General features: G+C 36.3%; 2 protein-coding genes across 3 annotated transcripts in view; one reads left to right on the top strand and one right to left on the bottom strand.

Moving 5' to 3' along the window:
• Positions 1 to 21,518, bottom strand: part of LOC133515740 (uncharacterized) — a 99,611-nt gene that overhangs the window by 13,409 nt on the left and 64,684 nt on the right. The gene's annotated exons all lie outside the window — the stretch shown is intronic.
• On the top strand, positions 337 to 20,691 carry LOC133515732 (uncharacterized). The gene is made up of 7 exons (XM_061848300.1): positions 337 to 520; positions 1,403 to 1,482; positions 2,422 to 2,528; positions 3,361 to 3,439; positions 5,580 to 5,633; positions 18,628 to 18,748; positions 19,642 to 20,691. The coding sequence occupies exons 2-7, from the start codon at positions 1,429 to 1,431 to the stop codon at positions 19,773 to 19,775; spliced, it is 549 nt and encodes a 182-aa protein (XP_061704284.1). The 5' UTR covers positions 337 to 520; positions 1,403 to 1,428; the 3' UTR covers positions 19,776 to 20,691.

Raw genomic sequence — 21,518 nt, 5'->3', positions numbered from 1 at the left:
AACAAAAACTATCTGAATGGCTTTAATGGACAACCTTTAAAGCCAACCAAATGGACAACCTTTAAGGTTTTCTGGAACTCAGTAGATTCTCATTCCGGAGCAATTTAAGATGAAACTGAATAATTTTCACAAAATAAATAAAAGCTACTTCCTCCCATTTAGCTTTTTCAACAATTTTTCTTGACTATGTCATACTGACAATGGCCTGGCCGCATCAAGCTATGCATCTAGCGGTGGTTTAGCGACTTTATCTGTATACACATAAACTAGAATAAAAGCAAGAAAAACTACATAATTCATGATATCTATGACATTTCTAATGTTACTCCACGGCAAATTTAATGTCATGGCCAAACTGATTGATGGATTGAAAATTGTTTCAAAACATAAATAAATGGTGTAAAAGATTAAATAAAATACAAAACATAACAAAATGATTATCGTTACCTAAATAATATCGTTATTTACTGAAAAAAGCAAGAAAAATTGGGGGTTGGAAAGGAAGTGTATAAAAAACAATGTAAGTATCTGCAACCAGGTGGGTAAATCAAACGATTAAATTTCCCGCTGTATTAGTAAGCTGATTACATTATTTTCGTGAGAGATCGAACAGGATTCGCGATAGAACAATAGTGATTAGATACGATCCAAATTTCTAAGTATCTTAAAAATAGGAATCGAGGCCGAAGACCTGACGGTGAGCGTCAAGCTCGGCAGAGGCCGAGGTCAACGTAGGGCGGAACTGAGGGTTCATAGGAGAGGCCAAAGTCTTTAAAATAGGTCGGAAGGTGAATTTGAAAATAGCCTAGTTGTGATAGATGTATGGTCTGGTAGGCTACTTTTCTAGTACAATATAATTAAAACCGAATACCGGAAAAGACAATTATTTGTATGATAAAAGAACATTGTTTCGTGGCGTGGAGAGCTATATAATGATACATATATTATATCATCGTCTAGTGCCCTAAACTTATTAAAGTGGGACTCATCGAGCAACACAGGGAAGGGAGATGGCATTCATACTATTTCCCCTCTGCCAAAGCATAGGCACAACTGTGCCTATGGCGGTGCATATTGTGACTCGTCCGTACACAAAAAGAGATCGAGGTGTGCAAGATTTGTCTTTGACGTGTGTCATTTTCTATGTATTAGTGTCGTCATTACAGATTGGATTTTGTATGTAGTGAGTGAGAAGTGCGACTGTGTGCAAGTTTCCCCTCGCAAAAAATGGGAAAAGATTTGTTCGGTAAGATATCGCTTAGGCTTCTCCCTTCTGACGTGTCGGAAGCCGGTGTTGCTCGAAGGTGGGACTACTCGATTTGCGTAATATAACTTCATATTTATTTGTAAACCTAATATAAAAATTCTTATGAAATATTTATTTACACATTTTGTCTTGCAGGCATCCGAAATCACAGGCGCAGACCAATGTTTATCAAAATCCTTATTTTGATTATCGTCGTCGGAGTACTTTATAAATTCGTAAGTAATACAAAATGTCTAACACCCTCACATCACATCATATTCCACCCACGTTGTCATGCCTGTATAGACTGTATTGGTATAAATTATATAGGTGTGGGATCAACAGCGTTCAAGCAAAGAGTATCAAGTTTTGTAGTGTTATAGTTATAATTAAAACTGAAGTTCAGAGGCAAGAGTAGCTTACAAATTACGGATTTTTTCTATGTGGGGGCCTAGCCAATTAGACATATGCTGATATGGAAATAGTTACGTGATTTTTGTATCATCTGTCATTCAGTTTTCGCTTGGCGTTTGTCGGTGTAAGATTGTCATCGTGTCAAGGCCTACAGTCCTGTTTGCTAGTTGGTGCATTCAGTAACTTTGACAGTTTATAATTACTTCAAATAAATAAAGTTTTGAATATCTTAAAGTTTATTTTTGATTAATATTTAATACAAAATTTTAGTCACTCGCGCGACGTGTATCAGAGAGCCTATGTCTCCATTTTCGAGAACTAACAGTACATATGAGTCATCATCATCAGGCCTTGTACATCTTTACAAAATAAATGATTTAAGCATCATCTATGATTTAGCGACAGCGCCGCTCGTGGCTATATAAACCGATTCTTGAACGGGATAATCGCCCATATCTATGGCAAGTAAACTGAGGGTCCGCACCGAGGCGACCCTCATCGCGCATGTGTTTTGTTGCCCGTTTTCGGGCCAAGTCTTGAAACCAGGACCTATCATAGGTTTCCGGACCTCTAAAAAGGCTGTTCTGTACATGTGGGTAGCGTCCATGATAGCCGCGCGTCTTGTACTACATGCACAGTTAGTGCTTAATGAAGACCTAGTCTCTCCGAAACATATCGCGAGAGCGACTAAACGTGAGTTAAACCGTATTTTTTGGGTCAAGTTAGTATGACTCACGACGGTTAAAATTCGAATAATATAGTTGCGGTCCCACGGCTGCGGCACGTCGTGCCAGAGGTCGCTGCGCGCAGTGGACCCTTCCACTATCTGCCACTGCGCGTGCGCAACGTGCCCCTGCTCGCCGTTACAGTAAGTATAAATATTCCTTGGATATAATTCTTTGACCTTAAAGCAGAAACTCATCGACATGTGCATGCCTATCCTAACCTATGGTGCTCAAACGTGGTCTTTCACCGAAGCGCCAAAGACTATTTAAATTGAAGTTTTGCCAAAGAGCTATGGAGCGTAGCATGCTAGGAGTAAAATTGATTGGCCGAATCAGTAACTCTTCGCTGCGCTCAAAAATACGCGTTATTGATCCTAAGACCGCTAAGTTGAACTGAGACTGGGCCGGCCATGTCTGCCGCATGCATCTACAGAGGTGGGCCAAAATAGGTGTGGGTGCGGCGAGATGGGCGAGGAGCTACTTCAGAGGAGTTACATGCACGTTGCCGACTCCAACACTCCGCACTAGGGATGAAAAATCCGGAAAAAAATCTAACGGTTTTTTCCAGGTTTATTCAGAAAAATGCCACTCAAAGCTTAAAGTAAGTATATAGGTAATGCCACTGATGAATGATAACAGTGTCAGTCAATAAAATGCCAGAAACTAACACATTAGACAAGGGCAGTGTGTGGCCGGAGACCCGGACAGGGCAACATCGCGGCAGCGCAAGGAGCAGGGGCCTACCACGAAAACCGAAATTCACAAATTGCGGGGATCTTTCTCTTTTACTCTCACTAAGACGTAATTAAAGTGACAGAGAAAAATGCCCGCAATTGACGAACTTCGCGGTTATTAAATCAGAATCGGGCACCGAGTTTCACTGTGCACCATTTTTCTTGTTAGACTGTTTGTTCTGTGGGTCGCTTTATAAATGACAATGTAAGGTAAATTTTACATCTTGAATAAATGTTTCAGGGCCTTCGATTTTATCCCGAAGACATTGGAGGACTATTATAATAAAGGAAAAAATCGCATAAGGGAGTTACAGATACAGGTAGGAGTGTATATGCAGTTTGTTCGGTATTTTTTTTTGAAATGAAAACTTTAGCGGCGCTGTGCACTTTTTGTGATGGGGAAAAAATGTTAAACTCGCGACAGGTCACGTGACCGACAGATTCGTCAGATTGAAAATTCGTCAGACAGACACGTGATTTGATCGAAAAACTGTTACAATTTCATCAGAAATTGTCATGTTTGTGTACGATAGCACAATAAATGAATATTGTATTTTACCACATTAATGATAGTACTTTTATGCTGATAATTAAAGCAATTCGTTCAAAATTATTCCCTAACCGTTCCAAATATCAATAATGCACAACGTTAATATTCAAGATTTCACTTCTGCCGGCACTCCCGGAGTGCAACCCGTAGTTTTTTTTATTATTATTTTTTAAAGACAATAAACAGACATCACTCCATTTTTTTACACGATATAGAAAGGTAGGTATTATATAAGAATGCCATCCAAAATAAGCATGCACAGCGAGATATAAAATTACAACGATCCCAAAATTGTAAAAAATATCCTAACCTACACTAAATTACAGAATAACATAAATAATTTTAACCTGTCAAATTGCTTAATATTATTGTAAAGTAATTGTGAAGTATGATGGCCGAAAACCCTAACAACCTGCCTTCAGTACCCCTAGTGTAAATTTTATCGACATCATAACGTGACGAACGCGTTTGCGTTAAGTCTCATTTTGTATAGGATTTTGAGTTTCCAAAACGTCCCGCTTGGCGCGCTCTTTCTAAATCCAATACAAAATGAGACTAAACGCAAACGCGTACGTCACGTTTCAAAATCGAATTTATTTACACTAGGGGTACTGAATACTGCCAGCCGTGAGTCGAAAATGTCGTTTTCTCTATTTTTGAATACCAAATCATTGTACTCACGACACATTCTGACGATTGGATTGTAAAAAGAGGTATTACTTCTGTAATGTAGGTATAACGTAATCATTTTACTTATAATAATTTTAGAGCGCACTACATTCGTCTGCAAGCTGTCTTCACATTGGCGAAAATATTGTACGGTCACGCTCCGTGAATGTTGACCCATTTAGGGTTTAGCTAGGAGTACTACCCTAAATAGCTTAACAGTCACGGAGTATGACTATACACCTAGTACCTACTAAGTATTTTTTAATAAATAAATAATTAGGTAATCTATTTCTGTTACTTTTATCATATCATATCATATCATTTATTTATTCCATGAAATCGTGTTCATTTGTACATATTGGTCTTAAATATAGTCAAGTAGGTACATGATACCCTGCTAGGGTGTACAATTTAGGATTTAAAATTATAATTTATAATTTACATTAATTTCTAGAAATAATTAAATGACAAAACAAGTATATAAGTATTAAAATATAAATAATACATGCAGAAGCATATTTACAAAATCATTGGTAATCATCAGTCAAACGAAAAATAAAATTTAACAATAATTAATCAATAATATCATAAAATTCATATACAATCATTTTCACAATTCAGACTATTATCATCAAAAAAATCATCCATTTAATCCTTTTTGGAAGAAAGTCGTGAGTATACAGCGTCAGTTTCTTTCTAACTTCTTACAATTAGTACGAATATACACCGTGTTTTTTTTTAATTGCGTTAATTTCGAGGGTGCATTCCTGAGTTGAAATTAAGTAACTTTCTCAAAGACACCGATATTCTAATTAACTCCATTTCGGAGATAATCAATCATTAGTTTTTATCTTTTAAGGCCCTTACGAGCGTGTATACTTGCCTTAGGGCCTGTTTACTTATTGATTAATGTTTAGTGCGAGTACATACATTTGCTACTAAACGTAAGTACTATCTCGGACGATCGACGTTCGAAATGACATTGATATGTCACAGTTTTCAATTGTTTGGTTGAGTTAAATGTAATGCCCGTGTTACAACAACGCTATATGCAACATTTAGTTACTTTTTATAAAAATAAAAATAGAAAAAAAAAACAATTTTTTTTTTTTTTAATTAACTATGCCATTTAGTTTCCTTAAACGTACTTACCGATACCCCGAAGTTAACGAAATTCAATAAAAACACGGTGTATAGTCAAGATAAATATTCCAAAAAATCTTATTTATTTTTTATTTCAGAATGCTCCAAGACGACCCATTGAATCTAGGATTGGCGAAACAAGAAGTGAACAAGTAAAAAGATTTTCTTCCTATAATAGTAAAATGGACCTAAGTAAACCCTTCAGAAATCACCCAAAATTGTACAGTCAAGGTATTAAATATCCACACGGACAGAGTGCCAAAGATATATACACACGACGTTATTGCCTAAACATTAAAATAGTGTGTACATACTTTTGGCACTTTGTCCGTGTGGATATTTAACATCTTGACTGTACCTTATCACTTTTAAATGCATCAAATCAAAGATAAATCAATTTTAAAGTTCAAAATCATTGTAGGAAATGTATTTGCCTCTGCCTTAAAAAGGCTTAAATCAGGTCCAAGACTACCAGTAGATGAACAGCAGCATTCCTTAATATATTATTTATTTATTATTTATTTATTACATACACACAACCATCGTTACAGGATATCCTAATTCGACAGTATGGAATTTGACACACAAAATAAAATAATTACATAGGTATACAGTAAATAGATTAAGTATTACAAACTACAGTAACACAATACATACAGCGTGGCCCTTGTGAATTCGCTCAAAGAACAAAGAAACAAATCTAACTCGATCGCTACTCGATTAAGTGTCCGAATTGTAATTATATGTACGGTAGAACATATTGCGAACGCCAACCCGCCTGCCAAACGTTAAGATATTTGAATGATCGTAATTATAAGAGTGTCAGTTCTATATGGATAATTTTCCCAATATTTTCATTAATCCTTATCGACATATTTTCTTAAGGCGCGGTGTATAGTAAAATGCGCTATTTTTAAATCGATATTTACAGGCTTGTACAAGGATTTCATCGATTATTTTCTAGTATGTATAACTTCAGTCTTTGAACTAGCCGTATGCTTGTCAGAAACACGATGGCTCATCTTTTTCTCGATAGATTTTTGCTTTGAAAATATGCTTAAAACTGTATTTATTTCGATATTTTAGAAGTACTATGATGAATATCAATATGAAATTTACTTCATTCCATAGCTTTTAAGTAGCTCTAACATTATGCTTGTCAGTTTATCGATGCGTTAAATTTTTCATTCATAATTATAAATTCAACATTTTGTCTACTAAACGTTACCCTGCGCGGCAATACCGTCAGTACGCCAGTACGCCCGTGACCACTGTCAGCGTCGGACCTGTGCTAGTTTAGCGGACGTTACATAAAATGAATAATCACACTATAAATACACAAATATGTTATACACACAATGTTTTCATCACTCTTACGAAGAAAAAACTAATTTTTAAGCTTATTGATTCTTAAATACGGTGACATTTCAGACATCCATCCGTCATATTATCTTTTTGACAAGTTTTACACACGCACCTGTCCGGCATACAGCCACGATTAACCAAATGATGAAATGGTGCCTTGCACCCGAGTTAAACACTCTACTTTTCATTTTTAATACGAGGAAGGTAAAATACATGTACATTTTAAAAAACACTGCTAAGTATAAAATTCAGTAGTATTTATTTCGTGAGGGGTACTTTTAATTATCAATGTAGGTAAAATAATATTTTAAATGGCTATTACAGTAATAATCAAATTGAATACCTATTTTTAAACGTAAACAAATAAAATTAATCCGCTTGTTTAATTTATATCTTATACCTTTAAACGAGAAATTCTGGGATCTCGGAAACGGCTCTAACGATTTCGCTGAAATTTGATATATGGGGGTTTTTGGGGGTAAACAATCGATCTAGATTAGTCTCATGTTTGGGAAAACGCGTGTTTTCGAGTTTTCATGCATTTTTCTTTCGACGCAAAATATGGTCGCTAATTTCTTGGCGCCGGCACCTGTCTGTCTGGTCCATCGGGTTAAGATGCGGACGGAAAGAATCAACCAGTGTTACGGGTTCGAATTCCGCCCCGTGACTAACTTTTGTTTTTTTTTTTTATATGTTCACGTTTATATATAATTTTATATTTTTTATTGTTTTTAGACAAGTTTAATAAAATGTAGTTAATGTTTGAGATAACAATATATACTCCTCAAAAGAAAATAAGCGCCACTGAATTTTTTGGCTGTAACTTAAAACATATTTATTTTATGTGATATATTTTCTTACAATAAAAAATAGCATTCTTTTTTTACAATTTAAGTGTATTTCTATCCGAGCTTTGCTCGGTCGCCCAGGTACTAAGTCATTATATTGGAACAGCTTCATTTTTAACACATACAAGATGCAGGAGATATACTGGATTTAAATATGTGGGATTTAAATAGTGCTTAGTGAAAGGTACCATTTCACGTTTTTGTGGAAGTGCTCAAATGGCTGTAATAGTTTATGTTATAAGTGTTGAATTTGTTTGGTATTTCTGGTTTATTAACTTTCATATGGTATACACTTAAGACTTTATTTATAACATTTATGGCAGCAACATTTATGGTGAGCAGGAGTGATATTTACCCTTCAAATTCCATTCAAAATTTTGCAAGTACTCGGTTCGGAAGTTCGTATATATTTGTACCTCTCGCCAATATTTTTATTTCACTGGTTAATTATTCTGTGAATTCAAGAATGTCATTAAATTCCATTTTTGATGTTAAACATAAAGTCCCCTGTAAAAGTTTGGTATAATACTTTTATACCATGCTATTTCTGTTTTGTATGAAATGAAAACTGGTGACATTTTATTTCTTTTTTCAAGTATAAATTTCGATGACACTCTGCCGTCAATTTCAGGTCTCAGCCAATTTTACCTTCTTCTTTAAAACCTTGGACCTTGTTATGTCTTTGTGATATGCTTTTACTATTTTTCCTGCCAATACAAAATATAAGTGGAAAAATCGATCGAAAGTTTCGCAAAATATATTTTCTTCATTTTTGCATTAGGGTGCTTATGTGTAATATGTATATATTAAAATAGTTTATTTTGAAATGAATCACCAGTCAAGGCCTATAGTATATCCCTTCAAGTGGCAGAAGCCAAAACGTAAAAAGTAGTCACGTGGCGGGGCCCCGTCGGGTGTTCAGCGCTTTAGAGATTTAGAGAATATTACAAATTCAACTATTTAAGCTTATAAAAGTATATATTGAAGTATATATCGTTAGAATAAGCACTAAATACGCTAATCGAATAGAACAATTAAGTTATTGTCTTCTTCTTCTTGGTCCCTCAATACTGAGGATCGTGACATCATGTCCTTCTGTTGAAGTTGTTCTTGTTGTTTTTAAATTATTGTAATGTTTATGCATTTCGCCACATGCACCTAACTAATCAAACCTAGCAACAGTGACAGTTTTCCAGTTTCCTTATTAAAAATGACTACCACCACAAAACAAAGTTATGATTGGAGGTAATTGTTAATTAATTTTCTACGTAGGGCTTAAAATTCAAAGGTTAAGTCATAAAAAGTGCCCGTGAGGAAACGGATTTTTTTAACCACGTATTCCTGAGGTCATAAGAAGAATTTCATGTCAGTCATTAAGTCAATTCCGCAAAAAAAAATTTTTTTTTTACTTTTTGTATGTTTTTAAACATATTAAGTTCATGTTCTTGGAAAATTTATGGATTAATATAAATTGGTTCATTTTTTTCGTAAAAATTAGTCTATTCAAATGGTACCTTGTGACTTTGATATCTGTCAAGAAAGTAGTCTAGACTTGGTCCCAAAGTGGCGACTGGCGACATAGCCATCAAAAAGGCGTTATGCACTAAAACACAACGAAACATATTTTTTTTATTTGGTATTTACTCTGAAACTGAATTTTAATTCGCAAAAAAGTTTATATGACATTTTTGCCTCTAAATAAGGTCCGGAATATATTAAAATCTTTCCGTTTCCTCGAGGGTACCGTGTATTTACAAAATAACCTCTTTAAAAATCAAGACAGAACTCGACCTAGGCGTTCGATCCCGGATGAACGGTCCTTAGCAACCAAGCGTTAACAAGCGTGTGTATGTATGTTTTCCTTGTTTAACTTGCTAGCTACTTTTGGGCGCTAGAAGAGCGTAAATGTACTTCAAAGCCTTTAATTTTGCCACTAAATATGGCAATACCTCACTAACCACCCTCTGTTGGCCGACAGCTTTCTGGCTATCGCATCGACCCGTGAGTGGTGGGCCACCACTTGAAGGGATAAATAACATAGTTGAGGATAAAATAATTTTGTTCATCGGAAAGTTTTGTATGTTAATTAACTTTACGGAACAGGTTTTAACTGTACTGAGACAATTCTAACAACCTCAAACGCAATTTGGTTGCGATATTTTGACACAGAGTTCCTATGGCCACTTCCTCTCTCATGCATCAGATCAGCTCGATGGTACCATAATATTTCATTGTCACCCTACTTACATATGTATGCAGATTTCCAACTTCATCTGAAACCTCAGTGAGTCAAATATACTTGTAATATTTGATTACAGACAGAGTAGACAGACAACAGACTGATTCTTTATTAGACATTAATTAAAGTCATTCAATTATACTCATTACTATATAACTTCGAAGTATTATAAACTTACTTAACTTAAACTTAGTATTAGACTTATAAACTTTAAATAATAAATAATAATAGCAGTTTTCTCGCATTTTGCATTTAAAATCGTCTTCATTGTCGTCAATTCAAAAAATAATATAGAAATAGTCGTTACAGTTAGAGTCATGGTTCTTTTTTGAGAAGATAGCATAATATATCTACTTTTTGGAACTACATATGCTTGTGCATACCTTATGCTTATGTTTTCAGTTATCTCTGTTTGAATAAGTTGCTACGTTACCAATCATTTATTTTGAAATGTGACAGTTTCTTATATAGATTCTATGATAAACTAGCATTACTTAGTTTGCGTCTGGAACAGCGCCATCTACCAGGAAATTGGGACAACAAACTAAACATACTCCCGCCTTAAATGACGTGACGTCATTAGAAAATAATAAAATGAATCAATGTTCCAACTTGAACATAATTAAACAAAATAACAACTTATTACGGACGCAAACTAATTTTCTACATCACATAATAAAGGACATAATTTGGTTATTGAACGTTGCAATACTCCTGACGAGGTTCGTAGGTCATAAGTTCTGGTAAGTTGGTCTTTTCCAGGGTATTTTTTTATAATTCTTCCCATAGGCCAACGTCCAGGAGGAAGCCTCTGGTCTTTTATTAGCACTAAATCTCCTTCTTGGAATTCTCGAGTAGGCTGTCTCCATTTAGGCCTCTGTTGCATCCTACTTAAATACTCGGATTGCCATCTTCGCCAAAAATCTTGTACCATTCTGGTTGTTAATTGCCATTGATCGAGTCTATTTATCTTCACATCTATTAGATCTTCAGATGGTATGACATTAGTTGGTTCTCCGATAAGAAAATGACCAGGTGTTAAGGGGTTCAAATCGTCCGGATGATCGCTGATGGGCGAAATGGGTCTAGAATTTAGACATGCTTCAATTTCTGCCAGGACCGTGCTTAGTTGTTCAAATGTTAGCGTAGTATCTCCAACTATTCGTTTCAGGTGGTATTTGGTCGACTTGACACCTGCCTCCCATAATCCGCCAAAATTGGGAGCGCCTGGAGGAATATATTTCCATTTCGTCCCTTCTCTATCTAGCATGGAAATAAACTCATCTGGAACACTGGATTTTCCTTGACTCCACATTTCCAATAACTCTTTCTCAGCGCCAATGAATGAAGTTCCGTGATCACTCCACATTTCTACTACATGGCCTCGTCTTGACACAAATCTTTTAAATGCCGCTAGAAAGGCTTGTGTTGTCATGTCACTTACAACTTCAATATGTAGTGCCTTTGTGCACATACAAACGAACAAACATATGTAGGCCTTGTAAGACTTGGCACCTCTGCCTTTGCTCATTTTGACATTTATTGGACCCGCAAAATCCGTTCCGGTGATTAGGAATGGTCTGCATCGTCTGACTCTGGAATCGGGTAAATCTCCCATTTTTTGCTCTTTGTTCTTCGCATTCTGTCTTATACATGTAACACACTCCCGTACAAAACGTTTAACGCTATTTGCTGCGTTTATCAGCCAATATTTGCCTCGTAAGTATATAATCATCATTTGCGGAGGACCGTGTAGTGTTTTGGCATGAGCTTCTCTCAATATTAACGGAAGTAATACATTGTTTTTTGAAATAATTATCGGGTGTTTTCGTATGAATTCCATATCGGCGTGCTTCAATCTACCGCCGACTCTTAGGATGCTCTTATCGTCAAGAAAAGGTGATAAAGCTAGGAGGTTGCTTTTAGATTTTAAGTTTCTGTCTCTTTTCAGGTCTTCTATCTCTTCCGAAAATTCTACTTCTTGTGACATCCTAATACATATAGTAAGTGCATCGTTTCTTTCTTCGTATGTCAGGTAAGAAGGTAAGTTACTTTTCTCTTTGTCTATAATTCTTAGCCAGCGTCTACAGTATGCAATAACACGTGTAAGTTTCTCCAGTGACGAAAACTTCTTCAATAAGGTAAGTTGTTCTTCATTCTCATTGGTTACTACCATAGTTACTATATTCTTTCTCTTTTCTATTGCTGTATCTAGTGGAGTTCCTTTTTCTAATCTTATTTCTTTCTCTTTCAGCATTGCAGATCCGTTCCACCATATCTCTGTGGACATTAGTTTGGAAGGCATCACTCCTCTTGAAGCAGGATCAGCAGGATTTTGCTTAGTGTTTACATAGAACCAGTGATTAGCATCGAGTATCTGCGTGATTTCTATGACTCTATTCTTTACAAAAGGCTTCCATTTCATTGGATCTCCGTGTATCCAAGCCAAAGTCACTTGACTATCTGAATAAGCGTATACGTTGTCAAGTTGCACATCTAGTGACTCAGCTACTTGTTTCAAAAGATTACTCAATAATGTAGCAGCCAGTAATTCCAAACGGGGTAAGGAAACTTTTCTAATCGGCGAGATTTTTGTTTTTGCTGTCACGAGGGATACTTTAATTTCTCCTTCTTCGTCTATAACTCTCGAGTATATAACTGCCGCATAAGCTAATGCTGAAGCGTCTGCATATCCATGCAGTTCAAGAGTTGATTTACTCGTAGTGTGCATCCATCGATCTAAGCTGACACCTTTCAAAGCTGGCAGTTCTCTCTTATACTGTGACCACTCTTTTTGTAGTTCTGCCGGAAGTTCTTCATCCCACGAAATGCTTTTCTTCCACAAAACTTGCATAAATATCTTTGCTAGTATGACACTTGGAGCGATCCATCCCATTGGGTCGAATATTGATGCTATCTCAGATAAAACGCTTCTTTTAGTCATAGGTGTGTCATGGGAATCTTTGATATGATTAGGTATGAACAACTTATCTTCCTTAACCTCCCATATTATACCTAATGTTTTCACGCTCTCTTTGCGTTTTATTTCAACTGTCTGCGTTTCTTCTCTCTTTTCTTGCTTGTCTAATGCTGTCATAAACTCTTCGCTATTCGAACACCACTTCTTTAGTGTGAATCCTCCAGAAATTAAAATTTGTGTAACTTGTTTTTGAATTTCTATAGCCTCTTTTTCTTCGTCTGTACCTGAGAGCAAATCATCCATATAGAAATCTCGTAATATCATCTTTTGAGCTTCTGGATAGTCCGATCCTTCATCCTTTGCTGTTTGCCTTAAAGTTTTTATTGCCAGATAAGGCGCACAGGATGTTCCGAATGTAACAGTTAAGAGTTTGAAGTCTTCAATGGGTCCCTTTGGATCTGGTCTCCATACAATTCTCTGGTAATTTGTGTGTTCATCTTTTACTCGTATCTGTCTATACATCTTCTCCACGTCGGCAACAAATGCTATCTTGTATGTTCTCCATCTAATGAGAATGACTCGTAGATCTTCTAACAATGGGGGTCCGATTAATAACTCGTCATTTAAGGATACCCCGTTGCTTCCCTTGCATGAAGCATCATAGACTACCCTTAATTTGCTCGTTTCTCGCTCCAATTTAATCACAGCGTGATGGGGGAGCCACACGCCATTTTCTTTTTCATCTTTGGTTTCTATTTTCTTCATGTGGTTTAGCGTCATGTACTCTTCTAGAACTTTGTTGTATTCCTCTAATAGATGAGGTTTACTCTTAAGTCTGTTCTCTGTAGACTTCCAGCGTTTCAGTGCAATCTCTCGGCTGTTAGATGGTAGAACTGGTGGCTCGTGTTTCATTGGCAGATCTACTATGTAACGTCCGTCTTCGTCTCTAGTGGTAGTTTTCTCATATATTTCTTCTACTTTGATCTCTTCTGCAGTTAGCTTGTGTTTCTCTTCATCCATTGTCTCTAGCTCCCAGAATCTCTTTAGCATATAATTTAACTCGACATTTAAATGCATACTAATGAATGGTTTTTCTTCTCGCTCTCGTTCTATTCCGACTGTGACTTTTCCTGATATTATCCACCCCAAATGGGTTTGTAAAGCTATGGGAGAGCCTGGAACGCCTTTGATCAGACCAGGCTGTATCATCTCGTTGTAAACTTCTACTCCCAATAGAATATCTATAGAACTTGGTTGGTGGTAAGTCGGATCGGCTAGTTGTAAATCTCTTAGATGAACCCAGTTATCGATAGTAAGTTTCTCTGAAGGCATGATGTTTGTAACTCGCTTTACTATGTAAGTTGTTATACTCATTTTCTTTTCAGGATTAAGACGTGATGAAATCTCGATATCAGCAGCAAATCGGATGGGTGTGCTCATCTGATCAAGACCCGATACGTTTCCGTTCACGCGCTTTCTCTTAAGGCCCATAGTTTGAGCTGCAGACTCGTTCAGGAAAGACTCTTGAGAACATGGGTCTAACAAGGCTCTTAATACGAATTCTCTTCCTTGGTGGTTCGTCACGTTAATTTGGGCTGTAGATAACAATCCTGTCATGCTTCCTGTTGTTAGATGGGCAACTATCTCTCTCTTATTTTTCGTGTCTTGCTTGGGTTCTTGTTTAGAGTCTTTCTCTCGATTGCATTCTTTGTTTTCTCTCTCTTGTTTTGTTTCTTCTTTGTGCTCTTTCTCTTTGGATTGGTACGTATTGTTGTGCAACAGTGTGTGATGTCTTCTTCCGCACTTTTGACATGAGAACTTGCTTTTACAGAATCGGACAGCATGACCATGGATGAGGCAGTTAAAGCAGAGTTGCTGGTTTTGAATGAACTCTGTTTTCTTTTCAAGTGTAAGCTCTTGGAACTCTTTGCATTGATTCAAGTAATGGTTCTGCTTACAAAATCCACACTTGATGGCTGGTGACACGTGAAATGACTTAGACTCGACAGTGAAGTTATTTTCTCTCTGGGTGCTTCGATAGGTACTCTTCATGTTCATGTTCGTTGTTTGGCTAGGTTGCATCATCTCTAAAACTCGGAATCTCTTTTCTAAGAACTTTTGGAACATGACCATGTTAGGTAACTCTGTGAGGTTCAGATTACTTGCTTCTTCTTCCCACTCTTTATGTGTTTCAGCGTCTAACTTCTCAACAATGATGTATATAATAAGTGTATCCCATGAACTTGTATTAATGTTTTGTACTTTCAACTTGTTAAGACACTCCATAGTTGTATCTAATATCTCTCGAATCGCTTTAGCAGTGCCCGCGTGAATTTTCTTTTGATTCATCAACTTGCTTAAGATTGAATTAATAATGACTCTCTTGTTGTTATACCTGTTCTGTAGCGTGAGCCATGCCAATTCGTAGTTTGTTTCAGTGACAGCTAGATGATCCAACAGTTGGGCAGGTTCTCCAGACAAGTAGCTTTTTAAATAATGCAACTTTTGAACACTGCTCAAGTTTTGTTTGTTGTGAATGAGTGACGTAAACATATCGTAAAACGAAGTCCAATCTTGGTAGTTACCGGTAAACTTCGCTATATCTATTTTCGGTAGCTTCACGTCATCACTGTTGGTGCTTGGTGTTGGATTAGTGCTGCTCGTGCACGGCGTAGTACCCTCTAGCATGTCCGTCATCTCTGCTTTCAAATCAATGAACATTTCCTCGCACGCTGAATACACATCTTCTTTGAAATATTCGTATTTCGCTTTGTCTGAAGGTGTTGATATTTTTATCAAGGCTCGATTATTTGCTACGAACTGACTAAAATAATTTTCTATGGATTCTTTTCGTGTCTTGATGTACCCTCTTGTTAATCTCGCTTTTGGTGTTTTCTTGAAGTTCGCTTGCGCTTTGAGAATTAATTCACAAATATTTTCTTGCTCAGCTATTAATCCCGGTAATTCTTGAGACATTTTGAGATATTATTCTTGAAAATTAGTAAAATTCACAGCGAAATCTTGATTGTTTTGTTTGACGTGAAATTTTTTTGACGTGATTCTATTTCCGAAATCTTATTTTTCCAAATCCATAAAATCCAATCTAGTAAATATAGCTGATTTAAAGCGGCGATTTTTCTGCGTTGACTCGTAGGCTTGTAAATATAACTTATTTATTTTATCTTCTCGAAATCTTGAATTTTAATTTTGTAATATTGTTGACAATTTTGACGTTTGGTTTCTGAAATTACTTCTAGATGCTGTATATCACTGACCCTTTACTTTGATTTTAGACTCTACACTACTGTACTTTAAGATCACTTTCGAATGCACTGTCTTTGTCACTTAAGTCACTTCGCTTCTACAGTTCGAAGGACCACTTTGTTTGAATAAGTTGCTACGTTACCAATCATTTATTTTGAAATGTGACAGTTTCTTATATAGATTCTATGATAAACTAGCATTACTTAGTTTGCGTCTGGAACAGCGCCATCTACCAGGAAATTGGGACAACAAACTAAACAATCTCAATACCAGCAAAAACATGCTACCTTTTTACGTTCACTTCCACAAATTACTTAGCTTTGCTAGTATTCTTCCTTTTTTCACTACTTGCCCGAAATTGACTTCTATTGCATTTTTAAGGTCAACTAAGTTTTGAGTAGTAGAGTAGTAAGTATTTATATATGATTTAAAGCAGACTGTTGTAACTTTTGTCTGAATTAGTAAGTAATATTATTTCGACACAAAACGATTTGGTATCATTTTACTAGGTTCTCAATTTGCCGCGGTATACTCTAGTATTATATATAATTATCAAATTTTTAATTTCATTAAGTTTAAATCATAATCAATATAAATTTCCGGAAAAGATCCCAGAACTAACAAACCAGAATACGGATGGCGTCAGAATAAGGACGTAGGCTTGCTGCGAGCGCGGCGCGCGGGGCGCCCGCCTGCCTGCTTTACCACTTCGTCTGCTTCACCCCCTCAAAAACCTAAAATCTGTCTATAAGAGCGCCTTAAGTCCAAAATATTTATCTACGAACAATAATTCGTAAATATCGTAAGTTTAATTTATTTCAATAATAATTTAATATAATTTTTTAGAGTAAGTCGTACTAACACTGTATGGACCAAGGTCTGAAATAAATGTTTTTTTTTTTTTTTTTTATTTAATAATATTAAGTAAAATGTCATAGGTAAATTGACATTGTCTCATTTTATTTATCAACGCGATTTTAATGTAAGTGGTAATTTTATCTGAGCACGAAGAGGTTTATAATTATGACCATTCAAAAATTGCTTCAGCTTCAGATGTCGATAGAGGAAAGCCAACAACATCCTTAGGTGAATCAACTTAATGATTCACACTAGGTATACATATAATTATGTACCTATGTATCAATATATGTATGTTCACTTGTATTAAATACATGTGTAAGTTTATCAATATATAGTTTATATTTTTTTTTATATTGTCTCGGCTACAAATTCATATACTTTAAAAGACAGTCCACCTACCAACTTAATCTTTCTGGTTTAACCCATTAGTTGACTGGTAGAAAATGCTTTAAGGCATTAAGTCCTATATTTGTACCTTCGTGTATTGTGCAAGAAAGATGAAATAAATAAATAATAATCTTATACCTTTAAACGAGCAATTCTTGTATATATATATATATATATATATATATATATATATATTTCCGGGATCTCGGAAACGGCTCTAACGATTTTGCTGAAATTTGGTATATTAAAAATTAAAATTAAATTAAAATTATTTATTTTCGTAAAATATACAGGTGTTTATAAAGTAGGGGATAGTGCTACCCGGTAAGCAAAATTTGCCTGTATTGGGCAACACCGCTCTTCCTTAATTTACAGATTGTATATGGGGGTTTTTGGGGGTAAACAATCGATCTAGATTAGTCTTATGTTTGGGAAAACGCGTGTTTTCGAGTTTTTATGCGTTTTTCTTTCGACGCAGAATATGGTCGCTAATTTCGTCTTGCCAGCCACTGTCTGTCTGGTCCAGCGGATTAAGACGCGGACTGCTAAACGAGTGTTACGGGTTCGAATCTCGCCCGGTGACTAACTTTTGTTTTTTTTATATGTTCAAGTTTATATATAATTTTTTAATTTTTATTGTTTTAGACAAGTTTAATTTAGTAAAAAAATGTAGTTAACATTATCGCCTATACACCACCATATTACAATAAAATAGTAACTCATATAACCGAGCAAAGCTCGGTCGCCCAGGTACTAAATAATTAAATGTGCACTAGCAGAAGTGCATTTTTGCTCTCGTCAAACCGGGGTTCCTATATGACACATTCGAAAATAGTAGATTGTTAACAAGGGATGAAATAGTGCCGAGTAAAACACTAGATTATTTTCACTTCGAACAAAAGAAAAGTAAAATACATGTGTAGGTACTTATTTTTAAAATCATGTCTAAATATAAACTTTTGTAGTATTTCTTGAGGGTAGTTTAATTAATAATTTAGATTGACGTATTTATGGAATGGGTAGTTAAAATATTAGAATAAAAAATGTGTAATAAATCCATTTAAAGACAAATTTTAAGCGATTTTGTATAAAAAAATTAAAAAAGTACTTTGAAAGTAAAACGCCCTAGAGCAGATACATGTCACTTTCAACCAGCTTCATAGATAGACACTGGCCCACTTTCAGAACATGAGAAATGAAGAATATTTTTTTAAGAATAAAGAATTAAATAAAAATACTTATATATTTAACTTTGTTCCAAGTACTCATCGATCACGCTGACGTCACCCTTAGTGATTGAGGAGTCCCATCGGGCTTCGCACCACAATTTCGAGCCCCCTTTTTCCACGCTGGAGGCCGACAGAGGCCGTAGAGAATCTACACGTAAGTTAATGTTAGAATAATGTTAACACAATATGTGCTACGGATTGCGACGTAGCACACGTAGCGATGTTTTGACATTGGTTTGATCTGTACCCAACATCTGGACATAATTTTAACGAATGTAATAAATAAATAAATATTACAGGACATTATTACACAAATTGACTAAGTCCCACAGTAAGCTCAATAAGGCTTGTGTTGAGGGTACTTCGACAACGATATATATAATATATAAATATTTATAATATAAATACTTAAATACATAGAAAACACCCATGACTCGGGAACAAATATCCATGCTCATCACACGAATAAATGCCCTTATCAGGATTTGAACCCGGGACCATCAGCTTTGTAGGCAGGGTCACTACCCACTAGGCCAAACCGGTCATCAAAACTATATAATATATAAGTTCGAATTGGCCTCCTGGACTGGTACCTATTATAACTTTTTTTTATTGAATCGTGGTAGATATGTTTTAACATATTTAGATGGATAGATTCACTGCCAGCAAAACTTAGCACTTTAACTACCAGTTAAAGCTTATTTGAAGATTGTGAAATGCCAACGATGACTTTATTCGTCAAATAATTAGCAAGTAGCTTCTTCAGGATTTACTTGCACATTGTGAAACATGCCCTTAGACAAATCTGTGGCAGCATGACGGTTCCATTTTTATCGCTTGTCACTATGCCCGTCACTTTCGCACTTACATACTTGTTAGAACGTGACAGGCATGGTGACAAATGTCATAGAGCCGACCATCTTAGCCCTACTGATCTAAAAAAAAAAACAAGATATAAACATTATATTTTCTTGAAATAATAAACCAACAAAACGTAGTATTTTTTCTTACCAGTTGTTACTGTTAATAACATTTCCCTTCCCACAGCTTCAACGAGCAAAATAGAGGAACCCGCCAGGATTCCGGCGGTGTGCAAGAAATGCAAGTCTTTAGGCATGACTTGTATGAGATCCTGTCCCAGAGCTAAGAATAATGTTAACACTTCTAGCAACACGGAATGAAGTTAGTCCGTTTAAGTTGACTTTGCATCAATTTAAATAAAACAAAGTGAGGCAGCGTCATTTATGATGACATAACCACACTTTGCCATAGCAAATGCCATGTAGATTTAGCTTGGTCAGACTCTACAGGGTGAAATTGTTATGTTTGACCGTACCGAATATGTGGGTCATACTAAACAACTTTTACTGTGGGACCAACCCCGAAATCGAAAAAAAATCAGCTGTTCCATAGAAAACGTTGACGTGTGATTCACCAAAATGTATGAGATTACAGACCGTGCCGCGTAGCCAACGTTACAATCGTTAACGCTCCGTAGCGTAGCGTAGTCATCTCTCTCTATCACTGTGCGACTGTGACAGTTGCGTTTCGTTCGCAACGGAGCGTGAACGATATGCACGTTGGCTACGCGGGCGGGGTTGGCCTTATAGTAAAAGTTGTTCAGTATGACCAATCCACCCCTTAGCGTATGGTCAAACATAACAATTTCACCCTGTATTATTTGGCTAATCAATATTGTCAGTGGAAAGTCAGCTAATTTGAAAATTTTTGGCGCAAAAGGTTGGTCTGTATACAAAATTTAATTTTCGCGCCTTTTTCTTCTGACAAATTGGTTAAACTATAAAAGCCCACAGATTTTAATTGCTCAAACTAAACCCAAGAAACTTTAGGTACAAACTTTGGTTTTGAGTTCCTAGTGTAGATAAAAAAGGCTCAAATTGTGCAAAAAGATTGTAACCGCACTTTTAAGAGCGCAAGTAGGTGGCACTGTGTGGCCGCATACGTTTTTTTTGTAACTGGATTGTAACAATAATTTACTGGAGCGTACAGCGCCATCTACTGCTCGACGTATACGTTTAATAGAACTTCTGTGTCTGTAAGTAGTAACAAGTTAAAATAAACATGTATTGTACTGTACTAATGAAGTTTTATTAGTATTTTTTGTGTGTACGGGTCACACCAACAATAAAAGAGTCATTCTCAAATTATATGACGGCGGTCAGACTCAACTCCCTCAAACTTTCCATACATTCAGTATCGTTTGACGGAGTTTAGACGCAGACACATATCTGGAGAATGGCCCAAAAGGAACCGATATTTGTTTAGTAAGGGCGTCCGCTAGAAGGCGCGGGTACACGGAGCGGGTGCACCCACGCGGGTGCCATTGTATGTCCAGCTTTCTCGCCAGTTAGCGTTAGGCGTCGTCCTAGTACAACGTGACTACGCGATTATAGCATATTCGCGCGAACGTGCGATTAAACATATTGAACTCGAACAGGTGTCCTAATTGGTCGCGCGATTGTCAATTAGGACACCTATTCGAGTTCAATATGTTTGATCGCGCGTTCGCGCGAGTAAAATTCGCGCGAATTTGCGATAATCGCGTAGTCGCATTGTATTAGGACGACGCCTTACTCATACAAATTTTCATTCATTCGCTCACTCGCTCCAAGCAATCCAATCGCACCAGCATCAGCATTGCTAGCTGTTATATAAATATATGGTTAATTCCGAAGCCGCGACCAGACATACGGGACTCGAAAGTGTCGAGCCGACTATTTCTTATATTTATTAATATTTCGTTATAATATAATCGGCTCGGCACTCGGTAAGTCGCGCAATATTGTATTGTACTCTTTGGTCCCGCACGTCTGGTCGCAACTTGACGATTACTAGTTTTGGCATGTAACATAACTGTAGGAATTTTTGCAAAGTAAACATATGAATTATACATTATACGAAAT

Source organism: Cydia pomonella, chromosome 3 (assembly GCF_033807575.1).
Source record: "Cydia pomonella isolate Wapato2018A chromosome 3, ilCydPomo1, whole genome shotgun sequence".
Lineage (NCBI taxonomy): Eukaryota > Metazoa > Arthropoda > Insecta > Lepidoptera > Tortricidae > Cydia > Cydia pomonella.
This window is presented reverse-complemented; position numbering and strand designations above follow the sequence as displayed.

Excerpts from the sequence above, each read along its gene's own strand:
- LOC133515732 (XM_061848300.1), top strand. The coding sequence starts at position 1,429 with ATGTTTATCAAAATCCTTATTTTGATTATCGTCGTCGGAGTACTTTAT. Across the intron at positions 1,483-2,421 it reads TCGGAGTACTTTATAAATTC|TTGCGGTCCCACGGCTGCGG; the intron begins GTAAGTAATACA and ends CGAATAATATAG. Across the intron at positions 5,634-18,627 it reads GCGAAACAAGAAGTGAACAA|TACTCATCGATCACGCTGAC; the intron begins GTAAAAAGATTT and ends CTTTGTTCCAAG.